Raw genomic sequence first — 27,567 nt, 5'->3', positions numbered from 1 at the left:
TAATCTGTGCATGGTTACTTTTCTCCTACACAACAAAAGAATGTACATTGGGAATTCCAAGAATTATGTTATGCAGAATCCACCTTTAAGTTGGGAGTGGAAGGATCAGGAAGCCTCATATTGCGAGGGAATGCACTGAGAATAACATTCCGCATTTGAATGCAACTGGGAGGGATCACATCACAGAAACTGAAGTGATAGTCACATAGGAACTCAGGAAAATCATGAAGCAGTACAAGCAGCACCCGTAAAGTGCCTTTGTACAGAAAATGAACCTGTCACAAAATTAAAAAAAAAAGAAAAAGAGAGACTTTAACCCAAGCATCTCAATTTCAAAAAGCCAAAAAACAAAAATCAGAAAGAGTTAAGGGAAAAAACCAAACCGGCTCTCCTAACTCGGCATTTCTCAGGTAGGGCTCCATAAATTTGAACAAGTCAACAAGCAAACGCTGGAAAAATGGCCAACCCTTAGGAGAGTTGCACGTCAGCAATTTTGGCATGAAGCTTCTATGACTCACCAACTCAAGCCATGCAAAGCTATGAAAAAACTTCAATTAGACATAGAGGCCTTGGCATGGCAAGGTGATAAATTGTGGAGTTAGCCGAAGCCACTAAAGAAAAGGGATGTAGGTTTCATTCATCTCTCAGATAGTGCAATACTTTACAAAATCTTTCAGTTAATATGGCTTGACAAAGGTTGTTAAAAATATGTGGATGCTGAGTCTAACAGGATATTTTACAGAACATATTAATGCTATCAATAAGCTCCTGAAGTGCTGCTCATAACAAGAAGAAATTCATCCAACTTAAAATATTGAATTCAAAATGTTAAAAAGTATGCCAACTGAGGCTTTTCAGTGACAACAGTTCAGTGGACAAAGTATTTCTCTATGCTTGAAACTCAATTGAAGAAGACAGACATGGATTGGTGATATGTATAAACCAGTTAAACAAAAATAAGGTTCCGGTAGCATTTTGGGTGCTGGCAATTCTAAACAGAATGCTTCCATTTATCAACGTGCATTGCTATTCATTAACACTATGGAAAAAACATTTATAGGGCATAAATACACGTATGAGGCTCTATAAATGTCAAACAGCCAAGATCGAATAATCAAGTAAATTGAAGTTTGATAGGAGCCCACATGGATAAACACATGACGATTAAATCACTAAATGGCAGATAAAGAATAACAAATGTCCAAACCTCCAACCAGGAACCTTCAAGGGCTGCAAAGCATGGAAAGCATTTGCAAAAGATGCCAACACCTGAAAGTAGGAGATCAGCATCAGAGATAAGAATGCACAAAGACGACCACATATTACACTAAAAGCATATACCTGAAAGTTGGCACTGTCAAGGACAGGGTCTGGAGAAGCAAGGTCCAAAAGCCAGTTAACAAACAACCTGAAGTATGGCCTGGGGTTGAAAGACAGCTTCTTTTCTTCTGCATCTTTTTGGATGACTCTTACAGTAACAGATAGGATCTGTTGATGAAACAGGACGAGAAGAAAGCACAATGATCACGATGCCCAGTAAATCAAAAAAAAGATAAAAGTAATTGAACTTCTTAAGTGTGAGATTCAACCTTTGGGAGAAGAATAGCTTTACTTGATCCTTGATCCACTGAACAGAACTGAAAATAAAACTAAAAGAATTAGATAAACTGAACCATCATGTAAGGAATAAATAAGGCAAAATAATTTCAGAATAAGATCAACACGTGGTGGACTCATGCTTGGTTCCAGTAGGAGCCAGCTTATGCCAATACATGGTATTTGAATCAATGAAGTATGACTCAATTATTAGTTTTCAGATTTTTGAGTCTCTTTTGATTATTCAACAGATTCAAATGGGGACTAATAATATAACTTTTGAATAAGAGAAAAATAAGCTGAAGTCTATAATAAGAAACAGCTTAAATTTTGAAACTTTTAATGAATTGCCTTTATACTTCCTGTGATTTTTCAAGGGTTCAATTTATACAATTTTGTGATGAGAACTTGTTCTTTTAAGAACTCCAAAGAAAAAAGAAAGAAAGTCATTTTTCCCTTCAGAAAAAAAAAAAAAAACCAGAGAAATTTTTAAATAAGTGGAAATTTTAGGTCCAACCACTGGATTGACTGCCTTATGTTTGGTCCTTGTTGACTGGAAAAATTATCCCCGGCTGATAAACATTATATATTTAACCCTATTCTGAGCATTAGAGTGTTAAAAAAAACAGATTTTAACTGCCGGTAAGGTGTAAACATACAAGCTAACTGCATCAGGGCTAAATGTAACATGGCAGTCAAAAACAAGGATCAGGTGTTAAGCCCCATCACCCCAGGGGACATTCATTCCATGCACACATGAAGTTCCTCATGCCATGTGGCACAAGAAGTTCCCCTTTTGTTCTCTCTCCCTCATTTTTGGTTCCTTCCAAAGCCATGCACCTTAATGAATACATTGGACCAAATTAAAAAGATCTGACTGAACCTCGCCCATTTCATACTCCAATTGGGGTTTTAAAATTCAAATCTCATTGCAGATCTCGTCGTAAAAATAGGAGCTAAATGTCAACATCATAACATGGATTTAGAAGAAGATATGACATAAATATAGAAAATAGGATATCTTACAAATCTCAGGCACAGCAATAATCCCTTTTCACATCCCTGCTCTGCTTATCGATAAAATTTCCTAAATAGGAAGTAGAGATACAGACATACATGCATGCATCGCATGCATATATAACAATGTGTCTATACAAATCCATACAAATGTATGCAATCTCAAAAATATATAGACATGTGCATGTAACAGAAGTTCAAGTTACCTTCATAATTAGGACCACAAGCTTTGCATATGAGTCAATGGAAAAGTAGGGCAATTGCTGGACTTGTTGGAGTTGCTGAGCTGACTGAAGTGACAATGAGCCTGAAGCACTAACTTGCTCGGGAAGTACACAATGTGAAACAGAAAGCTCCTACAATATGCCATTAAAATTAGCTTCTTAACCACCAGAGGAAATACAAATTTAGCATAGATCTCTAAATGAGAAAATCTAGATCACCATCAGAATACGAAAGAAACGGTCTGTGATATCATCGCCCTTAAGCAAACCACTTTGTTGCAACTGTGAGATGTAATGACCATACACTGAATCATTTGTAGCTGGAAGCTCACAAATCCGACACCAATCACTAAAGAGAACAGCAACCTACAACATAAACCAAGAAATTCCCAGCAGTCACAAACAGAAAAAACAAAAAACAGTGATTCACAAGGAATAAGTGAAAAAGGGTAATGCTACGATGAACATGATATGAAGTGCTACAAGAAGTTTGTATTCATCCAATATCTACAGTAGTTTCTAAATTAAAATAAGTTTAACAAAAACATAGCATCGGCACAGAAAGTTGGATGGAAGCGCCGATGTCAAGTTTCGAACACTACAGTCAAGACATCCCAACCAACCCCTCCCCCAATTCTCTTCTACACAAGCTTAGTTTTTTCCCTTTTTTTTTTAAGAAAAAAAAGAAATTTAGCAGTGAGGCCCACTGTCACATGTTCAATATGAAAATTCCAGTACCTTGCAACCATTCATTCCCATTTTAATTTCATGCCGTGTGGAAGATATTTCTTTAATGAGTACAGTCTAAATTTACACTTCCTGAGCATGACTTAGCTGAAAAAGGGCATCATGTTTTGTGAGTTCTTCATATATTTCCAGCAGGCCCCAAAAACCAATATACATACAACCAATATATGTATATGCATGTGTGTGTTTGTATATAGAAATACATACAACCAATACATATGTACATGAATGTGTGCATGCATATGTGTGCACGTACATAATTACAGCATAACATCATAATCAAATGAATGCATTAAAAAGGAAATTGTGAAAAACCTGATCTCGAAAGCCAGCAGGATCTGCTACTGTAAGATCATTAGCATTATATTCCTCTCTGTTTGTCAAGGAACGGCTGGAAAGTACCTGTTGCTATCAGAACAGTAGATTAGGTTATCGCTTTATCCTGAAAAAGAGGCTATGTACAGTAAAAATAGAATCAAGATATTTGCTAAATGGTCATTGAAGTTTGTATTTACCTTCTTATTATCCCTCGACTGCCTGACTTTCTCACTAGTGGTAAAGTTAGGTGCAGCATTCATATTATTCCGGGCGACCTCAACTAGCTGTTGCAATGACTCTGGTGACCCTGGCCTCGTCGCTAACTGCTCGTTCAAATATTAATTAACTACAAATATTTAAAAATAATGGTAGCAACATCTAGCAATTGCAAAGTACGCATACTTTTGACAAGGCTTCGATGACATTGTACAGTTCTGATGCACTGACTCCAGGTTCCTGAATGACCAATGTTTGGACGAGGGATATGGCAAATTCTGTGGCAGCTTCTGTAAATTAATTCAAGTTGTTAGCGATTCATTAGTTCAGCAACACTTCAGACACCCAACAAAAGCCCTAAAAAAATCCAATTTTCAAAGGAATAAAGAAAAGTTCTTCTGGTGTGTGCCATAATTCACCCTTCCTGTGAGAGTGCAACAGCCAACTAGGTGACAACACTTAGCTCTAGCTAAATAATAATCTAAGATCTAAAACTGAGAAATTACAACATACTATTCCTCCCTGCATCAATAAGTTTTGCCAGATGGACATTGTACTCAGCAAGATTTAGCAACTCAGACCGAATAAGACCAATGGTTATTTCTTTATTGAATTTCCGCTCCTCATCCGAGTAGATCACCTGCAACAGGATAATCAATAGTTGTGAGTAAACATAATAGAGAATTTGAGCCACAAGATAAACAAGCAGAAGACAAAAAAATAAAATAAAGAAATACTAGAAAAAAAAGTTTGAAAACAATGTTCCTCCAAATTATTTTGGCATGTAGAGCAACAAACAGCACGAACTTGCACTGACCAAAAACTAAAGCATATTAGCTCTATAAATGACAACCTACTTGAGAAAAATTAACTAAACATCAAACATCATACATGCTGAAGTAGCTGGAACATCAATAATGCCACAATAAAATCAAAGACATAATCAATTTAATACTAAAAGGCGTCAATGAGAGTTCCAGTTTGTCAAGTTTTAATGGCATCTAAGACTTATATTGAAACTTTATCGAAAGGTAATCAATTCAAAGGGTACATTTGGAACAAGGTTCACTATGCCAACACCGGGGCCTACACTGGTTGGCTGGCAATACGTTCGGTATGCCCATGTGCCATTCCGTACGGGGTCTGAATTGACATAGAGAGAGGGTGAAGGACAAAGGGCCTTCGGTGGCCACCGAACAGCAGCTGTGGAGCTCCGTGAAAGCCGAAGGAGGGCAAAGGTAGAGAAGAAGAGGAAGAGAAGGCCCCCAAAGGCCTCCGAAGGGCTACTAGAGGCTACCGCATCACCATAGATGCCGACAAAGGCCAGAGGAAGGGTTTCACGCTCCTCCCGATCAAAATAGGGGCTTCAGCCCTTTTTTTTCGGATTATCGATGAAGTCGGCAACTCACTATTTTCTCTCTTTTTTTTTTACAAGGGGGGGGGGGGGGGGGGGGGTTGTAGGGGATTTTTAGTTGAAATGGCAACAGTTGCGTCTTCACCCACCTAATAAATCCAAAAAAAGGAAATAGGGGCCAAAGGCCCTATTTCGATCGGAAGGAGGGCAGAGCCCCTCCGGCCTTCACTGTGGTGGCAGCGACATGATGGCCTCATCGACCCTTCAAAGGTCCCTGATGGCCTTCGGGGACCTCCTCTTCCTCTCCTTCCCTCCCTCCTTTGGCTTCCACCGAGCATGGAGCTCGGTGCCCTCTAGCAGCCTCCACAAGCCCTCTCTCCCTCTCCTTTGCTCCCCCCTCTTTTCCTCTCTTTCCTTCTCCCTCTCCCCATCAGCAGTTTTTCGTTTCAAATGCCGGAACCATCCAGTAGACCGCCAGTATGGTTTGGGCATGCCTTGAATCGGGCAGTTTGGCAAACCATAATTTGGAACATGTAAAACACTCAATCATCTCCTTAGTTCAGAATCCTAATTTCAATCACCCCCAACACCCCCCCCCCCCAAAAAAAAAAAAAAAAAAACAATAAAACCTTAACCAAATTTTATGGTATACAGTTCACAAAGGAGGCAGTGATTACCTCCCTCTCACTCCAAGAGAGGTTGTTACAACTAACTCTAGGCATCAATAAGACTTCCAGTTTTTCAAGTTTTGCTAGCATCTAAGACTTTATGACATGGCAGTCCATACCAAGGGTGCACTCCAAACATGTATAAACCTCACCCTCAGTCACCTCCTGAGTTCAGGATATTCCATCATGCTACCCCCCCACCCCCCACCCAAAAAAAAAAAAAAAAACACTTGACAAAACCTGAACCAATTTTATGGCATATGGTTTGTAAAGCAGGGCACTTTAGGTGATGATTACCTCCCTTCCTCTCACCATCATAGGGTGTTACAACTCCTTAGTTCAGAATCCTAATTTCATTGCATGCACATACAGACATTCATATACCCACCCATCCCATCTCAAAGTTCTGTATGCTGTCCCCATCTCTCATTCATAGTTCCCATCCATGCAAATCTCATTTCAACCAATTTTCTCCCTAGCTTCAAGCAATTCTACAGCTAATAGTTTTGTGTATATAATGCTCCAATGGGCTTATTCTATTTCAATAAAAATGTAGAAATATGTTTATTCTCTTTGAAAAAGAAAGTTTTTTCTGTAAATTATATACATGAAATATACTATTTAATCTTTCAAGAAATAGCTTCAAATTAGCACTTTTAATGTGGTATGGTCAACATAAGTACATGAGATACTAACTAAATATTTTAAAAACCCACACGCAATGAACAAAACTGCATATTAATGTGATTCACAAGGACTCATATTGCAATAAGATAATAGTCAAGCTCAAGCAAGTATGCCAGTTATATTACATAAACCGGTTTCATTTAATATCGTGACGAAGCTTGTTTTGTGCCTTACAATGAGATGCATCGTGATACCAACAGACTATTCTATTGTTAGAATCCAAACAGATAATAATTATGTTGATTCTAAGGAAACAGGGAAAAGGTAGCTCGTACTCTTAAAAAATTTATCCTTTTCCTCATAAGACCCGTTTAAGCCTACATGATAACTGAAAAAGTTTAGCACACACTCATGTCTAAAATTCCCAAGACGATGTTACTGCATTTCATAAGCCATCATGTCACATGAGTGCATCATTGGATACCTGGCTTGTGTGGAGAATATTGTACTAAAACTAGCACCGAAGAACATAAACTAAGGAAACAACTAAGTAGAAGATAAGCATAGTTTTATAATGGAGCTGTTACAACTTTAAAATAACTTCAGTGCAACTACTTGATTGTATGTTCGAATAAATTAGCTACTCACATGAGATAAAACAATCTCTGGCCTTAAGTTTGCAGAATCAAATAAATTCAAATGATTGTCATCTAATGAAATTATGATAAAAGAGGGACTAAAAGTAAACATTATTGGGCCAACTAAATATGCAACAGCCGAATAAAGAAGCCAAGTTTGACCAGGTAGTAGGCCATGAGACAGGGAACTAATCCCACACAAGTAACTAAATAAATAATGAATGAATAAGTAGACTAACATGTGGACTTTGATCAAACTGTTCTTGATAATTACAACAAATACTGGACACATTGTTTTCCTGAAAACATTAATTTATCATAGAGCACATACCCAGCTCGTCAGTTCTTTGACAACAAGCTTGCAAACATCTCGTATGGCAGCAAGAATAGCTAGGTAGGAGGCAACATGGGTACCATTTGATGCATTCTCATATAAACTTTTGAAAGCCTGTATCATAATAGATTTCCACCATAAAGTACCAAAACGATACATACTTGAAAGTCATCATCTGTTTAACAGGATAGGAGAAGATGACACACCTTCTGAGCAACAGCCAATGCAGCCTCATCTCGGCTTACACATCTGAGAATGATATCTGGAACCTCAGCAACAATTCCCTGCATATAAATATGATATTAAAGTTGGGCAAAATGATCCCCTTAGTATTTACCTTCTTATTACTTCTAATGAGTAAAACAATAGTTACATAGCAGATTGATGAATAGATAGATAGGCACATGCACATGTATATGGTAGAAAGATACCCAGCTTGAGAAGCAGAAATGACAGGAAAAGGCAGGGATACCTAACCTGAATATCAGTATCTCTGGCATCTTTGGCATCTTTAGCAATCAAGGCTTCCAGCTGCAAAGGGAAAAAAATAATTAAAGTAAAGAAAATGGAGAAAAAACTACAAAGTTGGGTTTTTTTAAAAACAATCTAGAATTAAGTATTTCAGGTTAAAGAAAGGTATGACCTGACCAGAAAGATACACACAACACAATTAAAGATGCAACATAGAGCCTTGCCATTTTTTTTTTTTAAATGAAAGATGGAGGTCACGCATTTCAAAGCCAGAGAACTTCTGAAGCTAAAATTTGAGGGCGTGATAATTTCATAAGTTATGATAGTTTTTCTTTATTTATTCTAAAACATGGGGAGACTTTAGCCCCACCAAATCCCAAGAAAGCAGCAGCACACAACCTCCAAATCACTTCACCTCAACACCACCAGGAACAGAGTAACAGCATACAAACCAACATTATTACAACAGGAAATTCTGAAAAATATATGCTTTAGTATTAACAAAATTTGTCTCCAAAGGCTTATCACCTTTAATAAACATATTCTAGCTTTGAAGCGGCATGCCTCTGAAGCGATGTCAAAACATGTATTACATCCATCCAAGGAGTCTCATGAAGCCATTATGCTCTTCTAAGAGATGCAAAGTACGGGCCTTTCCATGCCAGTGTCAGCCATAACCCAGCATAGTACGGCACTGGCATTTTGAAGTTGGGCAACAACGGCATGATATGTGATTATGCTCTTCTAAGAGATGCAAAGTACGGGCCTTTCCATGCCAGTGTCGGCCATAACCCAGCATAGTATGGCACTGGCATTTTGAAGTTGGGCAACAACGGGATGATATGTGATGCTCTGTCTCAACTACCATTATAAAAAATAGATGACCTTAATCACCTCCACCTTTTATTTTCCTCTATTCCGGGGTATTTTCAAAACGGAATATTTTCATGGCATGTCTTTATGATAGAGAAGCAAAAAAAGGGGGGTAAATTATATTTCTAGTCCTTGAACTAACGCACGTATTTTTAAAAGATCCCTAAACTACAAAAACCTAAAGTTTGGTCCCTGAACCATTTTAATGTGGTCCTCAGACAGATTTCCGATGATTTTTCTCTCACCGAAAATCCTATCTAGCAACCTCAGATGCGTATGTGGTGCAAATTTTTCATAGGTGGCGAAACCAACATTTAAGTTGTATTTAAATTTAAAAATATGTGGATAAAAAGAATGATGTAGAACCTTCCCTTTCTTCTTCCTCTTTCTTTGATTTTTGAGATCCTCTCTCTATCCCTCACGGAAGTTGGCATCGCAAGCCAACAGAAGAGACACCCCTCCCCCTTCTCCATGGCCCCATCCCCCCTTTTCTTCTTCATCTCTCATCACTCCATCTCATTGAACACTCCCTACCCAGGCCCTCCATAAATCTCTCATTTCCCATCTCTCCTCTTCTGATCCCCTAAAATCCCAATGCAAAAAGAAGAGAAAGAAGGAAAGCCCCCTTTCCTCCATGGCCCTATCCTCCTCCCCCAACCCTTTCTTCTTTATAACTCACCACTCTATCTCACTGAACTCTCCCCCACCCACCCCCATCCCTAAATCTCTCATCTCCATCTCTCTTTTTCTTATCCCCCAAAACCCCAATGGGAAAACAACGAAAGAAGGAAAACCCCCTTCCCTCCATAGTCCCATCCCCCTCCCTCCCCCCAACCCTTTCTCCATCTCTTATCACTCCATCTCACTGAACTCTCCCCACCCACCCCCTTCCTAGATCTCCCATTTTCCATCTCTCCTTTTTTCATCCCCCAAAAACCCAATGCAAAAGAAGAGAAAAAAGGAAAGCCCTCCTTCCCTCCATGGCCCCATCCTCCTCTGCTCGGTTCTTCTCCTCCACTCGTCTCCTTTCGCCTCCTCCCATCACGCCGGCATCTATTTTGTTGTCTTCTCCTCCCATTCCAACTCTCATGTTCTCAAATAACGATTCCTCTCAGCAAGAAAGAAGAAAGAAGAGAGGCCGGAAGATAATCAGAGAAGAAAAAAGAAAAATAAGATTTGGTAAAGAAAGGAAAGATTTCCAACATCGTTGTTTTTGCCCCATCAATGGTAGTTTTAAATTTTAATGACACATAAGTGCCACATACACACCAATGGTTGCCACATCGGACTTCCGGTAAGAGAAAATCGTTGGAAATTGTCTGAGGACCACATTAAAACGGTTCAGATAATATAAGGGTTAAATTTTAGATTTTTGTAGTTTAGAGACCTTTTAAAAAAATGCACATTAGTTTAGAGATGGAAACATAATTTACCCAAAAAAAAAAAAAACATTCTTTCATATTTTGGACAAAGGTCTTTATATTATTATGACTAACATTCGAAGGTCAATTCAATGGCTCCAATGGCTGAAGAACCACATTCCACACAGTACTCAGATCTATGAAGCAAATGTTTCAATAAAGACAAGAATAAAGTATAATAGTCAATGATGAAAAGAAATATGAGCCAGGGTTTTGTACCTTTTGTGCGACTTGTTGATATTTATCCAATGCATCTCCAGCAGTCAACATTGATTCAGGTAATACAGTTCCCAGTCGATCTGCAGCAGAAGTTGTAGGTGATGGTGGTACTACAGATCCCAGCTCCTAATAACACATCAAGCACGCACATCAGCAGCAGATTCAAATTCTTTTGATTGCAGCTAAGGCCAAACAATTAAAATTACTTTGGTAACAGTTGATGTTTCTACCATATTCAGATCAGAGGAAGCAGCAGTAGCAGGAAATGATGCTGCAATAGAATTTGCTTCACCACTTTGCATAACAATATCATTCGCCCCGACATGAGTTGGAGAGGCACTAAAAGTCAAAAAGATGATAATCAACTATTAATTAATCAATATGTGGATGTGAATATATATATATATATATATATATATGCACATGATGAAAAAAGATGAGGAAAGTGGACCTAAGTAGTTGTGCTGAACCACGATCTGATTCTTCCGCAATCAGATCCAATGGCTGAGCTACCGAGCTGAATGGAGCTACTTGTGAAGTTGAGAAGGCACCAGAATTCAGAGAGGCTGAACTTGAAGCATAAACGCGAGGCAGGGTAGAGTTACTTGAGCTACCAGCCATACCAGGTGGACCAGAAGGCACAACACTGGAATTTTGACCAGATTGATTTTGCCATATATTCTTGATAAAGTCCTGCATACATCAAAGAGAAAGAACATGCTAACCAAATCTAATCATATCAGCTCTATAACTGATCATAAATAATGCCTTTTTATTTTACATCATAGACTCGCTGTTGGGCAAGGGATAGTCGACCAGGTTTGGGTCGAAGTGCCTCTGGCAGACGTGCAAATGGACCTTGAGCATAGGTACCAGCATCATAGTAAGCAGACCCAGCTGCCTCCCTCTGCTTTCTTAGTGCAGCAAATGAGGGAGCTATCTCACCATCAATCAACTCCACAGCCTGCCACAAATCCACTAGACTTCAACGTTCATGCTTCAAAATGTTAATGGTGAATGGTATGCACAAATCACCTAGCAATATTATATATGTAATATTGAGGATGCATGGGCTATATGATATACAAGATGGAACTAGGAAGAGATTGCATAGTCAACATTGAAGTGTTAAGAGCATATTGAACTTTAAATCAGAAATTCGCTATATTAAGGAGGCAGAGGCTATATGCCATTTTTCAGTTATTTGATATCCCAGGAAATAAAATAATATGAATAAGTCATCCCCAAAATCCTGTAAAATAAGAGGTTCCTTTTTTTTTCACAAAAGGCCTAAAACTCATCAGCCCACAACCCTTTATTCCTCATTTTCACAATCTGAAACCTGTTATCTTTTTCATGTCAACAAAATAACCTGAACAGAAATCAATTTTGTGAACAAAAATAGTAGAAAATTGAACTTTTCATTAGAGAAATTTCCTTATTTTATTTTTTAATAAAATTTCTGGCCATCCTATGGGCTCTAAATCTTACATTATATCAAAGACTCCTATACTATTTTTTGTCTGCTTGCATTTAACCCAGTATTCATCTGATGATCAACAGACAAAATCTGTTGAAAAAATTGTGAGCTCCAGCAATTTGATTAAACTTTGCCCCAGTCAGCTGGCTAGGAAAATGGGGAAGGATAAGGTATTTGTAAAGATACTACACCAAGTACAATCAATGGAACAAAAAACAAAAAGGGCACACTTAAGATGTGCATAATGCAACTTAGAAAGTTATCAATTGAACACCAATAAATAATGGCACAGAGGAAGAGAACGAAAAATGAAAAAGACAAAAACAGAGCAACCTTCTCTGATGCAACATTTTCAATCACTGCACAGCCAAGATCTAGATGATCCGTTGTAAGAATCTGAACAATCTGCTCTGTACGTTCGCTAGTAATATTTATGGCCTGAAGTAGACTTCGAAGGTGACTTGATAGAGCTACACGAAGAGGTTCCTGGCAAAGCCCATACCAAATAGTTTTCAGTGTATCCACAACATAAAATTGGAAGGAGATTAAAAATTCCAAAGGATTCCTACAAGCTATAATGCAAAGCTCTATATCACATCCATGTGTATCTTTTAATATAAGCCAAGTAACTAGCAATAGAGAGAGTTAATAGACCTTGCAAGTGACATGAGCTAAACTTCCAGCCAAAGTGCCAACCATTAAATGTGCTGCCCGAGATATAATACCATCATCTGACTCCATAGCATAGTCCTATCAATACAGCAAATTGGAAATAGAAAGACTGGTTCAGCTTAAAATGCATAGTTGCAAAATAACAATAGTTATTGACAATAATTAATGAGGGAAAGAACCTTTAAAACAAGTTCTTTAGTTGTCCGACTAGCTATTGTAACACTGCGCTGAATGACAGGAGACACAATTTCTCTGATGGCCCTATCCATAGCGACTTGAATAATTCTGTGCAAATTGCAAATATCAGTTTTTAATACGGGAAAAACAACTCGAGCGAGAAACGCGATTGAATGCTTAAAGTTAGGAAGATATTTTTAGAAGTGAAACCTGTGGAATTGCAATTGTGAACCCATGGAACTAAGCTTGGGATTGATATTAATATAAGAATCAGAATTTGGAATTATTGTCAGAAGCTGTCAAAAACATTGATAAAAAATATCATAATTCATAAACATGGTAATAAAACACTGATAATAGAATTAATCTATGAAGAATGAAATGAGTGAAGTTGAATTAATAAAAAACCTGACTAAGAGAAAATGGTGATGGTGTAACTTGACTGAGTCCCTGACCGGATGGAACACGTTCAGGTACTATTAGACCTCCAACTTTGTCATCCTCCCCTATGGCATTTGAAGCAAGATGGACAGGAGAAGTATACTGCAGTCGACAAATGAGTAAATGTAATAGAACATATTACACTGTCACTATAGTCCAGTAAAACCAAATAAAATACAACCTGAGCCAGTACATTTGGATGGCTTGCTGGATGAGATGCACTGTTGACATCAGGTTGAATCTCGACATGATTCAATGTTTGCATAATTCCTGCATTAGCTTCAGCAATGACTGGTGGCTGTGATGCAATCACATCCTTGTTTGAAAAATCTGGATTCCCCTCCACTTCACGAATCCTATCTTTAAGAAGTGCAGTTGGTTTAACTTCTTTCATGTCCACACCCAGGTTCTTAAATAAAACCTGCAACACCAAAGGAAGGGAAAATATCAGTTGGAATGATCCCAATTTTGCATTAAATGAGCATAAATAGTTATTTTGAAGATATTGATAGGAAAAGGAATAATTACCTCAATGTCAAATTTTAAGTTCATTTTGAGGTTTGGCAGGTTATATATCTCAGCAAGTAAACTAAGGATGCCCATAGTCCATGGATTTGGAGGTTGATATGCTAAACTGGACTGGCATGGTTCCAGAATCTACAATACATTATGATGTATTAACATGACAAAGAACATATGAACATGCTGAGAAACAAATCAACCCTGGAAGATGGCCTCACCTTAGAGGTAAATGGAATCACCGCAATCATCAATCCCTTCTCATATGCCTAACCAGATTAAGCCATAAAAAAAATAAGATTACAAATAAAAATGAGCCCTATGAAGAAAAGAAACTATAATCTTCGACAACAAAATAATTCCTAAGGACTACCATCATCAGGCAAGAACTGCATACAACAGCTATTTTGAAACTCCAACAACTGGAAACCCAAAAATAGTTTGATTTTCTATTGCAGAAATGACAGGAATGGCATTATCATATGTAGGACAAACTAAAATTCTGCTTTTCTCAAAACACTCCACTAAGTCAAAGCAACAATTTGTCTAATAAAAGTGAAAGAGGGAAAAAAAAGTAAACTACAATGTCAGCTGCAATTTGTCCACTGCAATGGGCTCAATTTGTCCTCTACATGGTTTGCTGTACCGCCTCATACTATCTGGTATGAGGCATATTGTACCATACTAATACCGGACCAGTACAAGGTATCGTCTCATACTGACACTACCGAACCATGTACTGACACTAATATAGGATTTGATCAGTATAGGGTCTGGTACCAAGACAATAAACCTTGGTCCTATGCCTTATGTGGGTGCAACACTTTGAAGGGGGGCAGAAAAAGTAAACTGAATTGGATGAATTAAACATCACAAACAAAATCAGAGAAGGAAAAAGGGGGAAAAAAGCAGAGATAATAAAGCATTATCATGTTACCTCTATTATTAGAACTTTTGGATCTATTTCTTTGGCTCGTAATGCTTGATTCCTACCAATTGTGAACTTCCCAAGCCAGCTACCAAGATTTTTAAGCAAGGAACGTTCTTCTGAACTTGATTTTATAAGATCCGATCTCAGCAGCACCTAAATTAATCATGAGACCAAAGTTATTCATGCAAAAAATTCAATAATTTCCACACAAAAGGTAGGAAGAAAAAGCAGAACGACCCAAAAAAGTAACGAACCTTGCAGTTCTCATAAGTAGCTTTAACGATTTCCTTATTAAGTAGTTTTGAGTTAACTTTGTCCAAGAACTTCAAATACAAGTCATGAAAATTTGGTTCAATGCTTGCTCTGTGAACAAAATTTCCATTGACACACATATGTAGAGTAAAAGAAAATTAATAATCAGAGTAAATAGATGACAGTCCAACTAATTATGTTCATATGGTTTTCAACTTTCACCTTTTCATGACCATATACTGTGCAAACCAGGGAAAGTACTGCTCTTTGAGAACCTCACTGAATTCCTTTGCTTTAGCATCCATATTTGTAGTTGAAATGTTATTTATCATGAATAATATTTTGTCTTGAACTTCTGGTGCAGGAGCCTGAATCAAAGACATGAAATACGGTAATAAGTTAAAATCTGAAGCAAAACAAATGGAAGATATGGAACTAGCAACAATATAGCAATAATAAAAAATCAAATAACCTCTATTGGAGTGTCTCTTCTTTCAGCTGCTGCAACAAGTGTTTCAATGTTCAAGGCAGCCCCAAATCCTGTGCTGTAAGAAGGTTGCCGAAGCATGCCTAAAATAAGTGAAACATATCAAAATTCATTAGGTGCAAGCAAGGCCCTTTTTTTGGGTGCATGTGTATGGTGCTGGTGATGGTGATAGTTTTGGTGGGGTAATGGTGATCGTAGTTGATATCCATCATTTAGTTCACCTGCAGGCGTAATACTTCGAGCACGTAGAAAACTAGGAGACGATGAAACAGCAGTTGTCACACCAGTGGAATGATGGGGAATTGTGGTTTGCAAAGATTGCGAAACAGTTGCCTATAAAAAAAAAAAATAATAATAATAATACAGAGAAACACTGAAGAGAAAAAGTTACAACAGAATAACAAGCAAAAACATCAACATTGCTTTCCAGTTTCCACTTCCGGAAATCAGCAGATACAATTAGACTTCTTCTAGAAATCACCAATAGAACACTTCTGATACCTTCTGATTAGCAACAGAATCAACAGGTGCAGAAACAACTGCAGACTGTGAAGTATGTGATAAAAGGGGTTTTGAATAATTAGCAGGTGTTGTAGAGCCTTTAAGCCTGTCACCAAGAAATCCTGGATGTCTCTGTTGCAGCTGCAAAGATGAAAATTGCTGCCCCAACTGTGTGGAGGCTGATCCCATCAATTGCCATGATGCCTCAGATGCCTGCAGAAACCAGAGTACTATAGTCATCAAGGGACATTTTAAAAAGAAATTAAAATCCAATAATTTCAGATATTAAATGATACATGGATTTGAGTGATGCGAGTATTAAATACTTGAACTTTTTAAACTTTGCAGTCATCACAGTAAAAGGCAGGTCATGTGACTCTGTTTCTACAAAAACATGTAAAGCACCGTTCTCCAAACCGTCCCAAACCGGATAGTTCAAGCCGTGCCAAACTGTACCGGTAGAAAACCGGCCCGGTTCTGGTGTACAAAACAGCATGGCAGCCGTTTTGGAGGGAGGAAAAGAAAGAGAGGAAGAGAGAGAGGGGAAAAGGAGAGGGAGAGGAAGAGGGAGAGAGGGCCTTTGGCAGCCACCTGAGGCCATCCGAGCTCGATAAGGGCGGAGGGAGGGAAGGGGGGAGAGAGAGAGCCTTACCAAGTGTCCGAAGGCCATCGGAAGCTTCCAGACAGATGGCGCTGCCGTCGCAAAGTCTCCGACGGTCCGGCAAGCCCATGCCAAGGGATCTGAGGGCGGCCGAGGTCGAAAGACGGCCTCCGCCCTCCTCCCATGCAAAACAAGGGTTCGCCCCTATTTCACGATTTTTTTTTTCTTAAATCTCGCGAAGTTGACAAATGGCTTGCCGACTTCAAATTTTTTTAAAAAAAAAAACAATTTCGATGGAAGTCGGCAAGCAAGCCATTTGCCGAATTCACGCGACTTAAGCAACAAAAAAAAAAAAATCGCGAAACAGGGGCGAACCCTTGTTTCGCACGAGAGGAGGGAGCCCTCCTCCTACCTTGGCCACCCTCAAGTCCTTGGCATGGGCTCGACGGCCACCCTCAGGTCCTCCGGCAGCCTCTAACGGCCTCTCTTCCTCCCCCTCTCCCCCTCTCTCTCTCTCTTCAACTCTTTCTTCTCCCCTCCCCTTCTTTGCCCTATCGGTTCGGCCCAACACGAAACGTATGGATCCGTACTGAACCATACCACCGGCCGGCCGGCACGGGCTCCGGTTTCGGTTCGGTAGTCCTCCATCTAAAGTATTCCAACCTATGTGTTTCTCTCTCTATACAATCTGTATGTTCATACATCTGCAGATACAAGCTGAAAACTTAGAACTACAAAAAAAAAAAAAAACAACTGAAAAATCAGAAAATATAGCTAATCTTAAATTTAGTGTCCAAATAATTGCATTTTATATTTCCTCTCCACATGGCAAACAATAGAACAATACAATTCAGATCAAAGAGTTATTACGACCTCTCCAAGTTATTAAAATGCTCCAAGTCATACCTCCATGCTTTCAACAGAAGCTGGCCCAGAACCTTGTTGCTGATCAGTAGAAAGAGAGTTACCACCATTTGACTCTGACTGACTGGACGAAACTCTTGCAAGTGCCCGTTCAATGACAGAAACCAATTCAGCATGTGTTCCACGCAAATGAGATATCTGTAATATATGGTTGCAGTATTGTGGCCATTCTACCAAACGATCCATGAACTGCTCCAAGGCCTTGGTACCAAACATAAACATCTGCAAGGAAGCAAGGTTGCAGGTATACACATTTTAAGGCTAAACTAGAAGAAGTACTCTATAGATTTTTGCATACCTTTGAATCAACAGATTTACGCAATGCATCAAGAACTCCACGCAAAGCAATACCAAGTGTGAGATGAGTCACAAGTTGATGCTTTATAAGAGAACCTAAGCCAATAAAAAAAAATCCACACAAGGAGTTACAAGCAACAAAGAATTAGCACTATTTTTTTGAGTTAGTAATCACAAAATTATAGTATGAATGTGACAATCAATACAGGCATATAAAAATCAAAGAAGGTCCATGAATTCATTGTTGCTTGTTTTATTTATTATAACTCTGGAGTGTAGCAGGTGGAGTTTACTCATTACATATACACCACTCTCTTGGCTCTCACCAGTCACAAGGTAGTAAATAATTCCAATATATAGCAAAAAATTGTTCATTTTATATAGATGAATGAAAATAAAAAGTTATTGGCATGGAAAAAGAATGCCACAATTGCAAAGCACCTTTCTACAAAAGTCGAAAAGAAAAAAAGAGGATCTGGTTTATCAATTATAATAGCTTATTTCTTTTGAGAAAACGTTGATTACAATAGCAAACAAAACCATCCCAAGGTCCCAAACTCCTGCACCTACAATTATTACAGTTTACCATGAATATTATTCATTTGACAACTGATTGTTGATTTCTAGGTAAAAATGTCTCATACATAATGTGGCTTTAGATACATAGATCCATGCAGAAAAATTATAAAAACCATCATAGTCTATTCAAAAGATGTATGACCACCATACTCATCAGGCCCTAATTACCAACTACCAATGAAACCTTGTGAAATTTTGGACTCAAATTTACCTAAGACAGCATGATGTTGAAATTAACCACAACCAAAATGAAAACAAAAGCTAAAATGAACAGAGAAACATTTGGAGATTGTTACATGGCAAAAAGAAACATTCAGTGACTGAGAATAATATAATCAATGCTCACCAAAGAGCACAGCAGCTATTTTTAGTTGCCTATCTGGATACTTGGGGAAGAACTTGTACTCTTCAAATAAATTTGCAATCATGCAATCAAATATCATCTGCTCCCTGTAGAATCATTAAACAAATCATGCACAAGATCCATGTAGTCAAATGCATCATGCACTGCGCAACAAAGAAAGCTAATTGCCAGGTTCCTCTCAACTCAAACACCATAGAGAGCAACGATCCAAGAGTCGGTGGTCATGGCCATGCAGCCCATTGGCTGATGCAGTAAATGACCATGCTGCACCATGCCAAAATAATGAGAAGTTTTTTTTTTTAGGAAAAAAAAAAAGTGGTACCAAACTGTGCCAATCACTGGAAAAGGTCAATATCCTACAATTGTGATACACATCCATGCCTGGTGCTAAAACTCTGTTAACATGACAAGGCACAGTCATCACTTAATCCGGCTTTTTGGATGTATTCAATCCCATTCTCACAGAACCTCATTTTGGGGAAGGGCAAGGAAAAAATTTATGCTACTTAAATTATATAGAATTCCTGAAAGCATGCAAAAAGTACTACTGCAACTCCAGCAATACTTCAGAGAATCATGGAGGAAGCTAAAACAGGATATCCTAATATTTCATATTCGATCATAACATGGAATTATGATGCACTGCAATGCATGTATCCAGCAGAGAGTTAAAGGCTGAATCATTAATCAGTTTGTTGTGAGAAGGAAGGTACAAGCACATAAATTTCACAGTGGCAAGTTTTCAAGCATTGAAGAGTGTCTAGATAGAACTATCAAAAGAAAAGGCAATATTTCAGTATGTCAGAGACATGAAAGTAGCACAATTAAGGATATACTTGCAGTGAATTGTTCAAGAATGCAAGGATGTAAACTGTCCATTGATAACAGTGAAGTATTATAACTAAATGGAGATCACTGGAAGAACAGGAGAAACATTTTGTTTATGCAAAATGGCATGATAATGGAGTCCTGGCATATAAATGTTGTATAGAAGCATTTTATTCCAGTATATTAAACAAAGTGAATCCATTATAATAAACAAACACAAGATCATAATAATGTGGAGACATGGCAGATGGCAATGCAATATCTACTGGCCACCAATCAGGACCAATGCTTATTCTAGTGGTCCTCCCAAACCTACAGTACCTGAACAGACCATAACATTTAATAAAACTGCTAAGCAGCTTGAACCAGATAGGTGTCATAATTATATACACATGCTCAATAAGCCATATGTTGAGGATCTGTCTCAACTTTTTCATGGATCCAATGGGGGTAACAAGAAGAACCTCTTCAATGACAAGCACGGTATCAGGAAGACCTAGTTCATTCAATGCTTCAACTCTTTCCATTTCATTGTTCGCTTAATTTTAGTAACCCAAGATTCAACTATGTATCAGACTTAACCAAGCATGGCAGGCCTAGCCCAAACTTTGCGAGGCTTGGGCTGGGAGTTTCAACCCATTGAGTTGGGCAGGGCCTCGATTTTTTCAGGCCCAAAAAAGTTCAAGCCAAGCTTGGGCTTAGCTGATTTTAACCAACCTGATCCTGTATGTATGTATGTATGTATGTATATGTACGTATGTATGTATGTGTATATATATATGTATGTATGTGTGTATATATGTATGTATACATACATACATACATACATATATATACATATGCATATGCATATATGTATATGTATATGTATATATCTATATCTATATATGTATATGTATGTACGTATGTATATTTGTTTATATATCTATTGTTATATATTATATACAAACTACCTTTCATATATTTTTACAATTTGAATTTAAAAAAGAAAGGAGGAGGAAATCAGGAAAGGTGGAGAATTCTAATCTAATGCCTAACCCTAATTTCTCTTTTTCTCCCTCCCTTCTCCTCTACTCAAAGACGCCAACGAATATGCTCCATCCACCAACTCTACCCATCCACTATTTCGAGGATGCCTAAGGTACTCCTCTTCCTCCTCCTTTCACTCCCCCCACTCACTGATTTACCACAGCACCATCTGATGCTCTCACCTCTCCTCTCCTTCCCCACCAAGGCGAGCAACGACCACTACCATTGACCATCTTTTTCTTCTCTCCCTCTCCCCCCACCTACTCATGAGGCGCCTAAGGACACATTCCCTTCATCTCCTCCCCTCTTTCTCCCTTCACTCCAAACACTTATTGGCACAACAACCACGCTCTTTCTCCCTACCTCCCTCCCCAACACTCAAGCATCATCACTCTCCTCCCCTTGATTGCAGCCAGCCTAGGATGGACTTGTGCCCTAGATCGGGTCAAGCCAAGGCGAGCACAAACCTGGATCTTGAAGATCAATGCCAAGTTCAGATTCAAAATTTTGTCTGAGTCTGAGCTGGCCTGGGCTTGGGCCTAGGTTTAAGCCATTGATATCATGCATATGCCCAAACTGGTAGATGCATAAGTGTAATAAAAATACGTTCACTTAGACAATTTGTATGGTGAAATACTTAATTAGTTGATAACAATTGTATTCAAGCGATATACTTAGATACTGAAAACTACATATGTCCCTCTAGTTTAATGTGGACCCAAATAAAAAGAGTATTCAAAAGGTTTCCATGGGATGCATAACAATAATATGCAAAAATGTCAATGTAGTGTGAGAAATGTCAATGCAGTGTGAGATTAACACGCTACATTAGATGACCAGGTTCCCAAGGACCATTCCCATCAGTGATGAGCTCGAAATTGCTATGGAGAAGTATCCAATTACATGGAAGGGTAGATGTAGCCTATAAGATATTTTTTCTGTGGGTTATGCTCTAGAATTTGCTAGATCATAAATACATAGAGCAACAACTTGAAAATGAAATAATCAATTTGTGGCCTTGGAATGGATGAACTATGATGTGGTTTGTTAATGTAACAAAAGACTGGAATTCATTATGTTTTCTGCTTGTATGTGCTCAAAGATAAAGGCATGAGAAAACCAAAAGATTAAATGACAGAGGAGCTAAGGGATGCCTGAAAGAGCAGAAAATTATCTGACAAAGGCTCAGAAATTAAAATAAAAAGATCTAGATGAACAAACATTTTAATATTAAGTCACCCACCTCTTATCAGATGATTCTTTAAAGCGTGCAAGCATTTGAACCATTGCATCAATGGACAGCTGTCCTGAGAACATTTGATGGAAGTAAGTGTTTGCCTCTGCCTCTATAGCTTCTGAGCTTCCATCAGAAGTTGCAGCATCTGTTATGGCATTTTGAATCTTTGGGTTAGATGAAACATGCAGGCTCTTTATTTCTTCAAAAAGTTGGTGAGAAACAAGCTGCCCAGAATGGGCTTGAAGAACCTGCATATTGACATTAAGAGACACAGTGATTGTCTGCAAAATCTCATACAGAGGAAAATAATTAAATAGACACTTATAACAATTTGTGTTATTAACGATAGATGAATTTTGCAAAACCTTGAAGAATGTAGAGCACGTTTCTTGGTAAACATTCAAAATAGCAGCATGTTGTTGTTGAACAGAACTATCTGCAGCATCATTTGCCCCATCACCAAGTACTTCTTTTAAGAACTTAACGCAATCCTAAGAATATGAAATACAGCAAGTCATTGGTACGTTTGAACATTCATACTTACAAAAGAATTTTGTATTACCTTACCAGAGGGGAGTGAATGATGCAATCATTATGAAAGAACTGAGGGAAAAGACATTTATTTGTATTACCTCACAGAAAGCATCTTTATATGTACTTAAATTCTCGTTTAACCAGTTCTCAAGATTTATATGCTCCTTCCGAGAAGCAATTGCAGCCAATTTAATGCAGAATGGAAATGGAGTTGCATCCAATACTGGTGACAAAATCTGTAATCAAAAGAGTCATTCTCAGGAAAACAGATTGCAAGCACACGATGAGTTAACAAGCAAAGCAAACAAATCATGCAACAAGCACATATGCAGATGTATAAATACATATTTGTTCGTGTATGCACATTCATTTAGCAGTTACATACTTTGTAAAGGAATATTCATTCAAGAAAACAAGGATTCAGTTAACAATTGATGGAAATATCATATAAAAGATGCACTTCAAACCATGTATATATGACAGCTCAGACATTAAGTTTACGAGGTTCAGAAATAGAGAGCTACCATCAGAACATCATCGACATTACCTTCAGTTCCTGACAAATGTCCACAATTCTTAGTAGATTATTGGGATCAATATGTGTATCTACAAATCCTCGAAGGACTAGATTCGGATTAACACGCCAGAGATGATGAATGGTGCCAATCTTTGTAGAATCTTTTAATATCACAGGAAATATGGTGGAAGATACTTCATACTGGAGAAGATTATATGCGGTCTGTGAAGAAACAAATGAATCATTATTCATTTGAAAGATTGCTGCAAAAAGAAATTACTATTGGCAATTATGACTACTCAACAGCAATAAAGTACAAATTATTACTTAAAAAACAGAAAACCTACATTTATGTGACCAATTCCAACAAGTAAAATCTCTGGACAGTGAGTAAGAGGGTGTTCTAGCATCAGTCGAACCGAGCTGGCATGGCCTCTTTCAGCAAGTTGACATAAAACCTCCAAAAGATCCAGACAAAACCATGCCTGATTTCCTTGTTTTTTCATCAGATATGCTGAATCAGCAAATGTCTGAGAGAACAGTTTGGACATTAATTGCCTCAAAGATTATATATTCTCTGAAATAGGAAAAAAAAAAGAGAGAACCAAAAAAATACCAGTTGTCTTGAACAATGCGCAAATGTAAATACATCAGGTGGTGCAGCCACAGCATATTTTAAAAAAGATAATTGGCCTTCAGCATTCTTCCACACAGACCCACATACAGCATGGAGAGGAAATGGATCCTGCATGATTTATTTCCATTTGTTGAACACATTGTCAGGACAATTGGCTTTTAGATCCATAATGAAGTGATTGAAATTTATGAATACCTCGCATGCTTTAGTGTATATAGACATTAGAAGGTAAAACGATTTCTCATCAGGAACATTAAAGCCCTCATGATCTAGGTTTTCCATGACACGTGTCCAATTTGTTTTTGGGGCCTGCATTTGAAATGCCGTGAAAGAAAAAAATGTGTAAATGTTATCACAATCTTCTTCCATTCTACTACAGCAATAGCTAACACATCAGAGGGGAAAAGAAGAGGGAATTTATCTCACAAGTTGCTTAATCGAATCTACAAGGACATCAACATTCCATGAATTCAACAATGAGGAATCACTTGCTAAGCTGCCACCAACAGCTGCGCAGAATGTTGCGTATGTGTTCTGGGCATCTTCAAGACCGGTATGAGTACAAGCAATTGTGCCAAGTAGCTTAGAAAGTGTCACATCATTGAGGGGCTGAAAAAGAGAGAGCATCTCCTTGCAATGTGAAGTGTCAATTGTACAACCATAGCCCAATTCTGTCATAACATCAGCCATGCTCATTTCCTTCTCTATCTCCGCCAAAACAGTCTCAAAATCATTGCCAGAGCATCCAGAGAACAGATCCAAATACCTACAAAGAGAATTTGAGGGAAAGTAGCCCTTGAATTGTTAATATTGATACATGGAAACCAGTGAGCATAGAATACAGTTATAATCAACTCATTGCAAAAATAAATAAACAAATAAATACCTCCAAGAGTTGTCATTTGTAAGCATTGTGGTTGGTAGAAAGAAAGAGCTGTCCTTGAGTTGTAATAAAGATAAGATTTTGGTAAAACAATCTACATGCTTCGAAAGACCCTCAGACTGATAGAGAAACATAACAATATCCTGAATTCGCTCATTAGATACAATGGAAGTAGGATTCGCACATAGTTCCTCAATCTGAGCAATGCAGAAATTTTGCCCTAGAAATATTAAACAGAACTGTTACTTAAAAGCATGAGGATAAAACATTCTGACTGTTCAAAGATAGAGAGCGACCTGCATAACTTGTTTTATCACTTTAAGATAGTGAGATATTAAGCATTAAGCAAACAAGTTACCTCTAATTTTCAAATCTGGAATTTCAGAGTCAGACAGAGCAAGTCCAATGCCAACTTTCTCCGCTACTGAAAGATTTAACGCGCTTGAAAGATCTTTTAGAAAACCTTCACTCATTGATGTTCCTTTCAATGCTTCACTAAAAACTGTGCTGAAATTTGGTCTATCCAGCAAAAACTTAAAAATGGCAGACACAAGATCCCGTTTCAGCTGCAGGTTCTGAATCTCTTCACCATTGAATTTCACTTGGTCTAAGCAAGTTTGAACCAACAAAATGCCACCTTCACTTCCATATTCTGCAAACTGGATAGAGAGAGAAAGTAACATTAACAAACTTAGGTTGGATTGGAAAAAGTTGCACCAGCTACTAGACCTTGGTAAGCAGCAAAAAAGGCATTAGGCTAGTACAATTTGTATTTCTACAAAAAAAAAAGTTCCTCATACTAAAGAAATACACATAGGATGGGGTGGGTGAATATCACTGACCACATCAAGGTTTTTCAGCCTAACGTAGGAAGCATACCCATCAAGCATTTAAGAAAATATAAATTCTATTATTACAGGCCCTGATGTGCTCACTAAACTCTAATTATGCAACTTCCCCATATGATCATCATGCATGATACTTTTAGAAGTTATAAAAGAGAGAGAACGTGTACAAACCTAGAGATATTTAGAATAAACATAACCAGCCCGTGCGTGACAGGTAAAATGTAGAACCACCCCTCTTATCGTGTAACCTTTTCCCCCTCCATTAAATAGGGGAGAAACATCCAATCTTGGAGCAGTCATTTTCTAACGACAATTCTTTCAAATAAAATCATATTCTCATGGTGTATTATGTGCATGTCACAGCTTAGAGCTATTCTAAATCAGGAAACAACTGGCTGACCAAAAAAGAGAAAAAAAAAAATACAATCTTGCCACCGGAACCTCAAATCACTCGTAACCTGCCAGAATTAGGGTACTTCTCTTACTTTTAAGACTTAATGTTTGGTCGATGCTAGCCACGAAAAGCCCAAGAAGCACCTAAGACAGAGATCCACAACCCCAGTCCAACTGGTTTGTTCCGTTCCACTTTTTCATACAGCACAACCATCACCACCGCCCCCACCCCCCCTCCAAAAAAAAAAAAACACACACACACACACAAAAAGAAAAAAACACAAAAGAAAAAGAGGAAAAACTTGGAGCGCAAAATTATAGATAAACAGCAGCAAATTTCAGAATTCAGGGTTTCTACGCTGCATAATACATCTTGCTGAGGGGAGAAAAGATCACAAATTTACTATTGTTCTCTAAGAAAGAAACCCAGAGACTTCTAATCAATCCTCCATTATCTTTACGAAATTCTTTACGAAATACGGATCCACGGAACCCATATCCAAATTGCACAAAAACAGAAGACGAGATCAGGACAAGGCCGAGGAAGATGAAAACTCTCTAGGGTTCTCAAAGCCCGCAACGAAAAAAGAAACAAAACTAATAAAAAAATGAACTTTTTTTATAGATTGATAGATAAAAGATCGAGACTAACAAACCTGACAGAGCTCACGGAAGATCGAATCGAAGTTGGAATCATTCAAGCTCTGCAGCAGGAGACGAATCTGGTTGGATACGGTGGGGAGAAGGGAAGCATAGCTGCAACAAAGAAAGATACGCCCTTCTAGGGCTTCTTTCTTGGGAGAGACGGAGGAAGAAAAGGCGAGGGTTTCGTCGGGGGAGGAGGGTACAAGAACACCGAAGAGGGTCGAAGGAGCAGGAGAGTCGCGAGTTCGCATTCGAGAGAAGAGGGCAGGAGGTCGGAGAGGACCTCTCTTTAATGCTCCGTTGATGTGGACTGTCCAGCCGGAGATGGGATATGAATACCTTTTCGTGAGCCTAGGTCAACTGTTACCGACATTCCCTGTACCGGACCAACGGTTCTGATTATCCTTTACCACTTGTCAGCACTGTAAGATTTTTTAGTTGCGTAATTGTTAAGCAGATAAGGGAACCGCGGAGTGCCTGATCTCGGGCTGCCGCTGACGGAGCAGATAGAGTGAGGAGGGGGTGCAGCCGGTCTGAAGAGCCCATTGGGTTCGGCCCAATTTAAAAGCCCAGAATATGTTTCGACATAGGGCGGCTCGCCAGTCCTCAATCCCAGCTTGATCCATTGAAAGTGTTTTTCTAGTTTCTTTTCAAATATATTGATACCAAAATTCCAAAATAGCCAACCATTTTAAAGTTATATTAGATGTAAGGGAGTAACTTTTACATACATACATAGCCTAAAAATATTTGGAAACAATGCATTATAAAACAATAACTTTTTTTTTTGCCATGATCGCAATTTATTTGAGGAATATATTATACTGTATTACTGCAGATCGTATAGATATTTGAATTTACAGTTACCTGAATTTATTGGCTTTGATATGGTGTAGCCATGTGTCCAATAACACTCATCTGCCTCTTGGATATTACACTAACTTAGTATCATAGCTATATATGCAATGCAAAAAAATCTACTTATTTTTATATATATTGCAAGTGTGATACAATTATATATGCTACGAACAAGTAGACAATTTTATCATTCAAGAAGTTATTTTTGAA

The 27,567-nt window shown here is 38.2% G+C and overlaps 1 protein-coding gene across 3 annotated transcripts in view; it reads right to left on the bottom strand.

Moving 5' to 3' along the window:
• LOC105043649 (uncharacterized) overlaps positions 1–26,765 on the bottom strand; it is a 34,747-nt gene extending 7,982 nt beyond the window's left edge. The window contains exons 1-46 of one of the 3 annotated variants that reach the window (XM_073255719.1): positions 26,511–26,765; positions 24,972–25,272; positions 24,617–24,833; positions 24,157–24,496; positions 23,926–24,039; positions 23,710–23,838; positions 23,441–23,623; positions 23,124–23,315; positions 22,675–22,812; positions 22,408–22,533; positions 22,049–22,290; positions 18,931–19,034; positions 18,007–18,101; positions 17,691–17,930; positions 16,184–16,396; positions 15,904–16,015; positions 15,668–15,765; positions 15,418–15,563; positions 15,198–15,306; positions 14,950–15,096; positions 14,234–14,281; positions 14,022–14,150; positions 13,675–13,914; positions 13,461–13,595; positions 13,263–13,348; positions 13,055–13,160; positions 12,858–12,953; positions 12,537–12,689; positions 11,505–11,687; positions 11,175–11,416; positions 10,954–11,062; positions 10,724–10,849; positions 8,217–8,270; positions 7,946–8,023; positions 7,737–7,853; positions 4,632–4,758; positions 4,305–4,408; positions 4,100–4,225; positions 3,900–3,992; positions 3,057–3,203; positions 2,820–2,969; positions 1,590–1,637; positions 1,342–1,488; positions 1,208–1,269; positions 384–537; positions 84–275 (exon numbers count right to left, since the gene is read on the bottom strand). In XM_073255719.1, the coding sequence (XP_073111820.1) occupies positions 84–275; positions 384–537; positions 1,208–1,269; positions 1,342–1,488; positions 1,590–1,637; positions 2,820–2,969; positions 3,057–3,203; positions 3,900–3,992; positions 4,100–4,225; positions 4,305–4,408; positions 4,632–4,758; positions 7,737–7,853; positions 7,946–8,023; positions 8,217–8,270; positions 10,724–10,849; positions 10,954–11,062; positions 11,175–11,416; positions 11,505–11,687; positions 12,537–12,689; positions 12,858–12,953; positions 13,055–13,160; positions 13,263–13,348; positions 13,461–13,595; positions 13,675–13,914; positions 14,022–14,150; positions 14,234–14,281; positions 14,950–15,096; positions 15,198–15,306; positions 15,418–15,563; positions 15,668–15,765; positions 15,904–16,015; positions 16,184–16,396; positions 17,691–17,930; positions 18,007–18,101; positions 18,931–19,034; positions 22,049–22,290; positions 22,408–22,533; positions 22,675–22,812; positions 23,124–23,315; positions 23,441–23,623; positions 23,710–23,838; positions 23,926–24,039; positions 24,157–24,496; positions 24,617–24,833; positions 24,972–25,272; positions 26,511–26,750 (6,738 nt within the window). In that variant the 5' untranslated portion in view covers positions 26,751–26,765. The remainder of the gene's footprint in view (positions 1–83; positions 276–383; positions 538–1,207; positions 1,270–1,341; positions 1,489–1,589; positions 1,638–2,819; positions 2,970–3,056; positions 3,204–3,899; positions 3,993–4,099; positions 4,226–4,304; positions 4,409–4,631; positions 4,759–7,736; positions 7,854–7,945; positions 8,024–8,216; positions 8,271–10,723; positions 10,850–10,953; positions 11,063–11,174; positions 11,417–11,504; positions 11,688–12,536; positions 12,690–12,857; positions 12,954–13,054; positions 13,161–13,262; positions 13,349–13,460; positions 13,596–13,674; positions 13,915–14,021; positions 14,151–14,233; positions 14,282–14,949; positions 15,097–15,197; positions 15,307–15,417; positions 15,564–15,667; positions 15,766–15,903; positions 16,016–16,183; positions 16,397–17,690; positions 17,931–18,006; positions 18,102–18,930; positions 19,035–22,048; positions 22,291–22,407; positions 22,534–22,674; positions 22,813–23,123; positions 23,316–23,440; positions 23,624–23,709; positions 23,839–23,925; positions 24,040–24,156; positions 24,497–24,616; positions 24,834–24,971; positions 25,273–26,510) is intronic. The other 2 variants (XM_073255720.1, XM_073255721.1) reach the window with 2 other exon arrangements.
• Between the last annotated feature and the right edge of the window lie 802 nt (positions 26,766–27,567).

This window comes from Elaeis guineensis, chromosome 4 (genome assembly GCF_000442705.2).
Source record: "Elaeis guineensis isolate ETL-2024a chromosome 4, EG11, whole genome shotgun sequence".
Taxonomy (NCBI): Eukaryota; Viridiplantae; Streptophyta; class Magnoliopsida; order Arecales; family Arecaceae; genus Elaeis; species Elaeis guineensis.
Note: the sequence above shows the minus strand (reverse complement) of the source record. Positions and strands in the feature narration are given on the sequence as shown.